The sequence below is a fragment of the Haliotis rufescens genome, unplaced genomic scaffold (genome assembly GCF_023055435.1).
Source record: "Haliotis rufescens isolate VD_foot unplaced genomic scaffold, xgHalRufe1.0.p SCAF_19, whole genome shotgun sequence".
NCBI classification, from domain to species: domain Eukaryota; kingdom Metazoa; phylum Mollusca; class Gastropoda; order Lepetellida; family Haliotidae; genus Haliotis; species Haliotis rufescens.
The window spans coordinates 9,844,574-9,856,273 of NW_025963879.1; the positions used below are offsets into that span (position 1 = coordinate 9,844,574).

Genomic DNA, 11,700 nt, shown 5'->3' on the forward strand with positions numbered 1-11,700 from the left:
TGATAATGTATGTTATCAGCTCCTGTAGCAGTATCACGAGCTTGCCCAAGGGCAGTATGGAGCTCATGAATGGAAAATATTTCATTGTCATCTTCTCCATTATCTGATGTAAAATTAATTTTTGTCTTTTCCTGCTTCTGTTGGTATTTTTTAAATTTAGATACATAGTTAGTTGAGGAATAATGTGTTGTGAAAGTTTCTCCCAGTTTATTAGCAATATCTGAACTATCTGTAAGCAATTCATCCCCATTTTTAAGATGGTGGATGCTTGATTTGGAACCCTTACCTTTGATCTTTTGGATCATGTTCCATCCTTTGGTGTCCGTGAATTTATTTTTGTAACATAGTTATGCCAAGATAGGTGTTTATTTTGTTTAAATGTTTGTCTGGCTTTACCATTTAAGATTTTATATTCATTCAAATTATGGACCACAGGATGTCGACAGAAATAGTGTTGAGCATTTTTCCTTGCCTTCCTAGCTTGTTTGCAATCATGAGTACCATATTTTCTTGAGTATAGTGTGCACCCATGTATAATGCGCACCCCCCTCTAGCGGATTCAGTATTTTGGAGAAAAAAAGAAATTCAGTAAGATGTGTGAATTGTGTTGTAACAATGTTCAGTAAGATGTGTGAATTGTGTAGTAACGGTGTTCAGTAAGATGTGTGAATTGTGTAGTAACAATGTTCAGTAAGATGTGTGAATTGTGTAGTAACAATGTCCAGTAAGATGTGTGAATTTTGTAGTAACAATGTTCAGTAAGATGTGTGAATTGTGTAGTAACAATGTTCAGTAAGATTTGTGAATTGTGTAGTAACAATGCTCAGTAATATGTGTTAATTGTGTAGTAACGATGTTCAGTAAGATTTGTGAATTGTGTACTAACAATGTTCAGTAAGATGTGTGAATTGTGTAGTAACTATGTTCAGTAAGATGTCTGAATTGTATAGTAACTATGTTCAGTAAGATGTGTGAATTGTGTAGTAACAATGCTCAGTAAGATGTGTGAATTGTATAGTAACTATGTTCAGTAAGATGTGTGAATTGTGTACTAACGATGTTCAGTAAGATGTGTGAATTGTGTAGTAACAATGTTCAGTAAGATGTGTGAATTGTATAGTAACTATGTTCAGTAAGATGTGTGAATTGTGTACTAACGATGTTTAGTAAGATGTGTGAATTGTGTAGTAACAATGTTCAGTAAGATGTGGGAATTGTATAGTAACTATGTTCAGTAAGATGTGTGAATTGTGTACTAACGATGCTCAGTAAGATGTGGGAATTGTATAGTAACTATGTTCAGTAAGATGTGTGAATTGTGTACTAACGATGCTCAGTAAGATGTGGGAATTGTGTGGTAAGTATGTTTAGTAAGATGTGTCTTTTCCTTCAGGCAGAGGAACAGCTTGGAACCGTCCACTTGCTGGTCAACTGTGCAGGCACGTCCATCAGTGGGTCATTTGAAGACACCTCAGTGGAGGAGTTCAAGGTACAAGAAAGACACAATTAATACATGTCTGGAAGAATGGGATGCCTTTCTGTTCAAGTGAGCGTATGATGTGGGGTGCTGTCTGTCTCCAACTTTCCTCCTGTCTGTCTGTCATAAACTTTAACATAAACTCACCATATCCTCTGAAACAACATGGCCCTTGATGAAGCTGAAACTATTTGAGGATGATCCCAGGTGTGAGGTTTCTAAGAAGTGTTTGCAATATTTTGGTCTGAATTTCAAAATGGACACCATGACAATCATATTCAATGTCAGTTTTGCCTACTATTCAGCTGTTTCTGCATACACATGTATCATTATCCAGTTTGATGTTCAGTATGTATGTGGGTGTGAATTAACAATTGCCTTTGCCTTTAAATGCCCATTTAGCTGGTCATCAACAATTTCAACTTCTCTTTGGAAAACAAAATTTGGTGAATGTGATTCGAGCAGTGATGTCTTTAAATTTGCTCACAATTCTGAGCTAATTTTAGGCATGATCGCATGACAATCTGCCTTTACTACATGTATCATAATATGTTCATAGTGATTTGTTGTATTAAAACTGCTGTTAATTTTTTTTGCTTTTTGTGACCATTATTATCTTATACAAAAATGCCAGGCCTTTGGAGCTTCCAGGTTACAGTGAGTATAGTTTGATGCCACTTTTTATCAATATTCCAGCAACGTCACAGCCGGCAACACCACAAATGGGCTTCACACATTAGACCCATGTGGCGAATCGAACCCAGGTCTTCAGCATGACGAGCGAACGCTTTAACCACTAGGCTACCCCACTGCCCCCTTCTAGGTTAGAGCAGGTCCACAGTAACCTATACTTTTTTTCTAAAGGGCGATAGAATGAATTGAATGATCAGTTGCTGTGAATTGGTTGAGTGAGTATCTTCATGCCTACTGGTAAGGAAGTTAGCTTATTATACCCAGAACTTATTTATCTAGTTCAGACTCAATTATCGGCCTGTCTATTTCAGAGGATGATTGATATCAACTACATGGGTAGCGTATATGCCACCAAGGCTGTTGTCCCCGGGATGAAGCGGCGTCAGAAAGGTCGTATTGTGTTTGTGTCATCACAAGCTGGGCAGATTGGACTCTTCGGGTTCACAGCATACTCTGCCTCCAAGTATGCACTGAGAGGACTGGCAGAGTCACTACATATGGAGGTAACTTGCTTTACCTTCTTATCCCCTTGACATTGAAATGTCTCATCAGTCTGTCAAAACACATCAGCCAAATTCTTATGTCATGCTTTTTCAAATTAAAATTTAGAATGAATTATTTTGCTGTTATCAAAGCAAGAAGTTCTAATACACTGAGATGCAAGATTGGCATAGTTTTCAGAGCAGAAGCCAGAAAGTGTTTGAAATATCCTTGCTTGTGTCTTTCTCTTTGTTGAGAACCATATTTTCCAAGAAGAAACAAATAAATATGACACAGTAAGGTATAGTTTGCTGAAAACATTTTCTACTGAACATTGTACAAAGGCCACATCAGACAATGTTTTATTCAGTGGTATCTCATTGTCATTTAGAAATTAAAAAACTGTTGGTGTTTTTAATATTTGCACCTTCCCACTCTCACACTGATCATTATGGTATACAAGGCATGTAATTGTGTAATGGTAACTCTACACTCCTACCAACTCCAACACGGATCATCATCCTGTCTATGGTATACAAGACATGTAATTGTGTAATGGTAACACTACACTCCTGCCCACTCCAACACTGATCATCATCCTGTCTATGGTATACAAGACATGTAATTGTGTAATGGTAACTCTACACTCCTACCCACTCCAACACTGATCATCACCCTGTCTATGGTATACAAGACATGTAATTGTGTAATGGTAACACTACACTCCTGCCCACTCCCACACTGATCATCATCCTGTCTATGGTATACAAGACATGTAATTGTGTAATGGTAACTCTACGCTCCTGCCCACTCCAACACTGATCATCATCCTGTCTATGGTATACAAGACATGTCATTGTGTGTTATGGTAACACTATACTCCTAGCAACTCCCACACTGATCATCATCCTGTCTATGGTATACAAGACATGTAATTGTGTAATGGTAACACTACACTCCTACCCACTCCAACACTGATCATCATCCTGTCTATGGTGTACAAGACATGTAATTGTGTAATGGTAACTCTACACTCCTACCCACTCCAACACTAATCATCATCCTGTGTATGGTATACAAGACATGTAATTGTGTAATGGTAACACTACACTCCTGCCCACTCCCACACTGATCATCATCCTGTCTATGGTATACAAGACATGTAATTGTGTAATGGTAACTCTACACTCCTGCCCACTCCAACACTGATCATCATCCTGTCTATGGTATACAAGACATGTAATTGTGTAATGGTAACATTACGCTCCTGCCCACTCCAACACTGATCATCATCCTGTCTATGGTATACAAGACATGTAATTGTGTAATGGTAACTCTACACTCCTACCCACTCCAACACTGATCATCATCCTGTCTATGGTATACAAGATATGTAATTGTGTAATGGTAACACTACACTCCTAGCAACTCCCACACTGATCATCATCCTGTCCATGGTATACAAGACATGTAATTGTGTAATGGTAACTCTACACTCCTACCCACTCCCACACTGATCATCATGGTATACAAGACATGTAATTGTGTAATGATAACTCTACACTCCTACCCACTCCAACACTGATCATCATCCTGTCTATGGTATACAAAACATGTAATTGTGTAATGTTTACTCTACACTCCTACCCACTCCAACACTGATCATCATCCTGTCTATGGTATACAAGACATGTAATTGTGTAATGGTAACTCTACACTCCTAGCCACTCCAACACTGATCATCATGGTATACAAGACATGTAATTGTGTAATGGTAACTCTACACTCCTACCCACTCCAACACTGATCATCATCCTGTCTATGGTATACAAGACATGTAATTGTGTAATGGTAACCCTACACTCCTACCCACTCCCACACTGATCATCATGGTATACAAGACATGTAATTGTGTAATGGTAACTCTACACTCCTACCCACTCCAACACTGATCATCATCCTGTCTATGGTATACAAGACATGTAATTGTGTAATGGTAACCCTACACTCCTACCCACTCCCACACTGATCATCATGGTATACAAGACATGTAATTGTGTAATGGTAACCCTACACTCCTACCCACTCCCACACTGATCATCATGGTATACAAGACATGTAATTGTGTAATGGTAACTCTACACTCCTAGCCACTCCAACACTGATCATCATCCTGTCTATGGTATACAAGACATGTAATTGTGTAATGGTTACTCTACACTCCTACCCACTCCAACACTGATCATCATCCTGTCTATGGTATACAAGACATGTAATTGTGTAATGGTTACTCTACACTCCTACCCACTCCAACACTGATCATCATCCTGTCTATGGTATACAAGACATGTAATTGTGTAATAGTAACTCTACACTCCTACCCACTCCAACACTGATCATCATCCTGTCTATGGTATGCAAGACATGTAATTGTGTAATGGTAACACTACGCTCCTACCCACTCCCACACTGATCATCATCCTGTCTATGGTATACAAGATATGTAATTGTGTAATGGTAACTCTACACTCCTACCCACTCCAACACTTATCATCATCCTGTCTATGGTATACTAGGCATGTAATTGTGTAATGGTAACTCTACACTCCTACCCACTCCGACACTGATCATCATCCTGTCTATGGTATACAAGACATGTAATTGTGTAATGGTAACTCTACTCTCCTAGCCACTCCAACACTGATCATCATGGTATACAAGACATGTAATTGTGTAATGGTAACTCTACACTCCTACCCACTCCCACACTGATCATCATGGTATACAAGACATGTAATTGTGTAATGGTAACTCTACACTCCTACCCACTCCAACACTGATCATCATCCTGTCTATGGTATACAAGACATGTAATTGTGTAATGGTAACTCTACACTCCTGCCCACTCCAACACTGATCATCATCCTGTCTATGGTATACAAGATATGTAATTGTGTAATGGTAACACTACACTCCTGCCCACTCCCACACTGATCATCATCCTGTCTATGGTATACGAGATATGTAATTGTGTAATGGTAACTAAACACTACTACCCACTCCAACACTGATCATCATCCTGTCTATGGTAAACAAGACATGTAATTGTGTAATAGTAACACTACACTCCTGCCCACTCCCACACTGATCATCATCCTGTCTATGGTATACAAAGCATGTAATTGTGTAATGGTAACACTACGCTCCTACCCACTCCCACACTGATCATCATCCTGTCTATGGTATACAAGACATGTAATTGTGTAATGGTAACTCTACCCTCCTGCCCACTCCCACACTGATGATCATCCTGTCTATGGTATACAAGACATGTAATTGTGTAATGGTAACTCTACACTCCTACCCACTCCAACACTGATCATCATCCTGTCTATGGTAAACAAGACATGTAATTGTGTAATGGTAACACTACACTCCTGCCCACTCCCACACTGATCATCATCCTGTCTATGGTATACAAGGCATGTAATTGTGTAATGGTAACACTACGCTCCTACCCACTCCCACACTGATCATCATCCTGTCTATGGTATACAAGACATGTAATTGTGTAATGGTAACACTACGCTCCTGCCCACTCCCACACTTATCATCATCCTGTCTATGGTATACAAGACATGTAATTGTGTAATGGTAACACTACACTCCTGCCCACTCCCACACTTATCATCATCCTGTCTATGGTATACAAGACATGTAATTGTGTAATGGTAACACTACGCTCCTGCCCACTCCCACACTTATCATCATCCTGTCTATGGTATACAAGACATGTAATTGTGTAATGGTAACTCTACCCTCCTGCCCACTCCCACACTGATGATCATCCTGTCTATGGTATACAAGACATGTAATTGTGTAATGGTAACACTACACTTCTGCCCACTCCAACACTGATCATCATCCTGTCTATGGTATGCAAGACATGTAATTGTGTAATGGTAACTCTACACTCCTACCCACTCCCACACTGATGATCATCCTGTCTATGGTATACAAGACATGTAATTGTGTAATGGTAACACTACGCTCCTGCCCACTCCCACACTTATCATCATCCTGTCTATGGTATACAAGACATGTAATTGTGTAATGGTAACACTACGCTCCTGCCCACTCCCACACTTATCATCATCCTGTCTATGGTATACAAGACATGTAATTGTGTAATGGTAACACTACACTCCTGCCCACTCCCACACTTATCATCATCCTGTCTATGGTATACAAGACATGTAATTGTGTAATGGTAACACTACGCTCCTGCCCACTCCCACACTTATCATCATCCTGTCTATGGTATACAAGACATGTAATTGTGTAATGGTAACACTACACTCCTGCCCACTCCCACACTGATCATCATCCTGTCTATGGTATACAAGATATGTTATTGTGTAATGGTAACACTACACTTCTGCCCACTCCAACACTGATCATCATCCTGTCTATGGTATACAAGACATGTAATTGTGTAATGGTAACTCTACGCTTCTACCAACTCTAATATGGATCATGCTGATGGCATTATGAAATATTTCTGAGTAATTAATAGTATAGTAGCAGACCCGTGAAGACCTGGGGTAAAATAGGTCATCAGCAACCGATGCTTGCCGTAAAAGTAAGTGGCGACTCACAGGATCGGGTGGTCAGGCTCGTTGACTTGGTTGATGCATGTCATTGATCCCAATTGCATGGATCAATGCACATGATATTAATCACTGGACTGTCTGGTCCAGACTCGATTATTTACAGACCGCCATCATATAGCTGGAATATTACTGAGGGCGGCCTTAAACAACAAACGAAGCAAACCACCCAAGTATAGTAGCGGGGTTATAGAAAAAGTTTTGCTTCTGATCGGTTTCTGTTTCTGAACTTCGTATTGTAAGGAAAGGCCCTGTGCTGCTCCTAGTTAGCTCACTGTGGCGTCCATCGTCCGTTCGTCGTCCATCCGTCCGTCCGTCTTCCGCACGTCAACAATTTATTCAAACGACTTCTTTTTCTGAACCACTAATAGGAAATTAACAAAATTTGACTGGAATCATCCCTAGGTGGTTGGGATTCAAAATTGTACAAATGTGGGGCTTACCCCACCAGGGGTTGAGGGGTGGGGCCAAATAGGGGTAATTTGGCTATATTGCTTTAAGCGACTTCTTCTCTGGAACTAAGATATAGATATCAACAATATTTGATTGGAAGCATCCCTAGATTGACACAGTTAAGATCACCGTATAACCATATGTAATGAGAGGAATTATATTCTACCAGGACTGGCCCTTCTGTTCATCTGTCTGGCACTCCCAAAGGAGTTAGAACCTTGACCACACCATGTAAACAGATATTATCCCCACCCTATGATAAACGGAGACTTTGTATACATTTGTTTGTTATGAAGAGAATAATACATTTATGCCAATAGGACTCGCCCTGGGATGCAGCCTTGCCTCTTGAAACTTAGATCCTGGATCATAACATGGAAACGGTTCAGATCTTTATGCTACATTTGTAGCTAGAGAAATACACGTTCATGCTGTCAGATTTGCCATCAGCCCCTTTTAAATGCTGACAGGGTCAAAATTATGAAATATTTGCAGTATTATATACATGTACAATGCAAATGTTTATTTTGTCATGATTGCGTAAATACCCAGGTGAGTGATACAGGCCCTATGGGCCTCTTGTTACAAATTGGGATGAATTGACTTTGTGTCACATGCCATATATTTGTAATGTTTTTGGAAACACAGTGAGTTTGAAGGACAGCCTTGTTTCAGTTAAAGCCCTACAATGTGTATGTAACACTCGCCTTCCCAGCTGACACAGACACACCAGGATTTGCAGAGGAACAGAAATCTAAGGTTTGGTTCATGTTTCTGGTTACTGGTCAACATAAGTGTTTGTTATGCCTCTATTAAGAATCTTGCAATTTCATTGGGTAATCTGTACCATGTTATGAAACAACACATTTAAATGTAGTCCCCCAAATCATGTGACTGACACTGACATCAACTATTGACCCGTAACATGATCAGTATTGACCTATAACGTGATGAATATTGGCTCTTGTCTGCAAGAAAACGAGATGGCATCTGGTAGTTACATTTCATGGTTTGCCAGTACTGTAATGTAACGGAGGACAGTTTAAAGGCTTCATAAACTTTAAAGTGAATTTTGGTATAACAAAACGAATCATTACTTTTGATATCCTATCTTTGGTGAACCTCGTCAAGAGTTATTATTTGTATTATGTGTCATACTGGTAATTTAAGCTCATATACTGAATTGTACTTGTCTCAGCAATGTTTTGTAGGATAATACAGTATAACAGGTAGTTTTAGAGAGAAAAGAATATCAGTATTATGCAACGTGTATGACTATCTGTGGTGGTGGGCAGCAGCTGAGATCTTCTATCTTTTACAGCCTGCCGAAACACGATTGATATCAGAAACTGCCGGTCTCTTCCAGCCAACAGATGTTGCCCAAACAGTCATTAAGGATGCGATTGTAAGCAATGACACTGTTGTGTTCACCAATGTGACATGTTGATCAATTGATCAAACACAAATATATTTCAGTTTGAAGGTTTCATTAATAACCTCTTCTATTCATCATAAGTAACCTATGCTTGTTGTAAAGACTCCTGATGTTGCTCATATTATAAGTCACTCGTTTGTCTGGTCCAGACTTCATTATTTACAGATTGCTATGACAGCTGGACCAACAAACAAACAATAAGCTTCTCTATAGTATGCTGTGATTCCAATAACAAGGGCCACACAGTGTTCCGTGTGAAGACAAGGGGTTCTTGCCCTTATGTTAAATGGGGGCAGTAGGTTCAAATACTACAGCTGAAAACCACAAGATCCCAAGGACACAGCTAGTTTCTAAAACTTGCCCATTGTCATATTCTCATTGCAGCAAGGTCGTTTCTTCAGCTACATGGGTTTGGATGGCTACATGCTGGCCAACTTGACCTGTGGGATGTCCCCAGTCACATCCATCATGGCAGCAACACAGCAGGTCAGTCACACCAACATGACATGTAGCAGTGAGGCAGCTGAGCCCTCCCGCTTAGAAATGAAAAGGAACTTCATTACATACATACCAATGTATGTAGCTGCATCTCCTGTTTGATGGTCATGAAGAATCAGTGAATACATGTCAACCTGGTGGTGTATTAATTTTCAACCAATGCTTCAAGTCACAGCCTGGCTCCAGCCAGCCAGACCAATGAGTACTCAGATCACATCCGCAGTATTTCTCGTGCAACATGTGCCCCAGCCTAGCGGCCTCTACTCTCCTCATTGCTTCCGTGTCAGGCAACAGTAGGGTTCGCTCAAAGTTCAAGCATGGAGTAGGGATAAGTTGACTTTCTTGAGTTATACATGGCCTCATTTCAATCCTTGACTATAACTAGATGTGTTGCTATTACATCGCAAAGTGGCATCATGTATTCATGGGTGATTTAGGAATGTAGTGTCCTCCATGAAGTATTCACGATGCAGCCTCATGGCCCCAGAATATAAGATGCAAGGTTTTTACACATGGCACTCCTCATGACCCGAGTCTGTGTATACACAGGGGAGGTCATTATTGGATATGAGTTTAAGATGTTTCCTCTACTTCAAAAAGTTCAGTAGATCTCTATTTTTTAATGTGTTTAGTAACTATTCAGTTACAATTTTGTGGAAATGTTTTGTCTGATTTTGTATAATGTATGATAAATAACCACATAACATAAGGAAACAGATCAGCTCAGCTATCTAAGACCACTTTCCTATGACACCACTTCTGGGATGAGCTATCTGAAGATCCACCATTTCCTTACGGTTCACCTCTCGGGACAACTACTCAACACTTTCATATTTGTGTTTCAGGTAGCAACAATGGGTTTGTTCCGTGTCATCTCACTGTTCTATCTAGACTATTTCGACCGAATCTGTCGTAAGTGTAAGTCTGAGAGGGAGGACAAAGCTGGCGAGGAGAAGAAGACAAGTTGATACAGACATAGCTACTTGGATATCACTATGTCTGACTTACATAACACCTCCATTGCACACAAGCTGATACAGACACAGCTTCTTGGATATCACTATGAAATTTACTTATGTCTTGTCCCTGCACTTACAAAGCCTCTTTTAGATGGGCATTTTGATTTTGGAATGAAGAAAATCAACCACTGACATTCTGAACTTTGATTACCAGAACAGAAATATAAGTTACATGTAACATGATATCTACAATATAGTGTTACAGATTGATTCAAATAGCCATTTATTTCACCCCCCATGAATCACAACGTAACTTATGTGCATCTATTTTAAAGTTGTATGAGTATTGGAAGGCATATTTTGCTTCCAGTAAAACACTGATGAGAGCCAAACAACTCGTCTTACATCTGCTTCATACTATTGAATCATGCGCCATGTGTTCCAGATTAACTTGTCCTAACTACTTGAAAATATGGGAGAAAATGTCACTGTTCTATCTTCCTCAATGTCCCTCCAGGAAGCTTACCAGCAGTGGTAATAGGTGAACTCATCATGAGAATCCTCACAATATCAAGGGTTGCCTTGGAAAACAGAAAAATGACAACTAAATCCCTTAGATATTTCTTTAACAAACTTGCATTCGTATTTGAATCTTTTTAGAGAAACTTAATATATTATGTAACGCAAATATATTTCTACAATTAGCCACCATAGGAAGCATTCCTAATGGATATCCATCAAATGTATTGTCTCCTGATTGCCTTGACTCATTGATGTTAACATCATTATTTCTTACACATTTAGAAAATGGTTGTATTAGATTCCATAGATAATGCATGTATTAATGCTTGACCATGCAGTGTATATTGTACTTGATAATGGTCCTCTTCTGGGTGGGTTATGTAATTATCTTGACTATTGCTTGACTCATATATTTTTGTACACTTTCTGGAATAAACAGATCTCTTTTGATTGTTATGTGCCGCGTGAACAGTCAGTCAGTAGAGGAGACTCGTCTCTGGCCATGGACCACCT

The 11,700-nt window shown here is 39.6% G+C and overlaps 1 protein-coding gene across 1 annotated transcript in view; it reads left to right on the top strand.

Annotated features, from left to right (window-relative positions):
* LOC124113334 (3-ketodihydrosphingosine reductase-like) overlaps positions 1–11,643 on the top strand; it is a 35,363-nt gene extending 23,720 nt beyond the window's left edge. Inside the window, exons 5-10 of the mRNA XM_046473615.2 lie at positions 1,394–1,489; positions 2,482–2,673; positions 8,449–8,532; positions 9,095–9,178; positions 9,593–9,694; positions 10,552–11,643. Coding sequence (XP_046329571.1) covers positions 1,394–1,489; positions 2,482–2,673; positions 8,449–8,532; positions 9,095–9,178; positions 9,593–9,694; positions 10,552–10,674 — 681 coding nt within the window. The 3' untranslated portion in view covers positions 10,675–11,643. The remainder of the gene's footprint in view (positions 1–1,393; positions 1,490–2,481; positions 2,674–8,448; positions 8,533–9,094; positions 9,179–9,592; positions 9,695–10,551) is intronic.
* Positions 11,644–11,700: the final 57 nt, after the last annotated feature.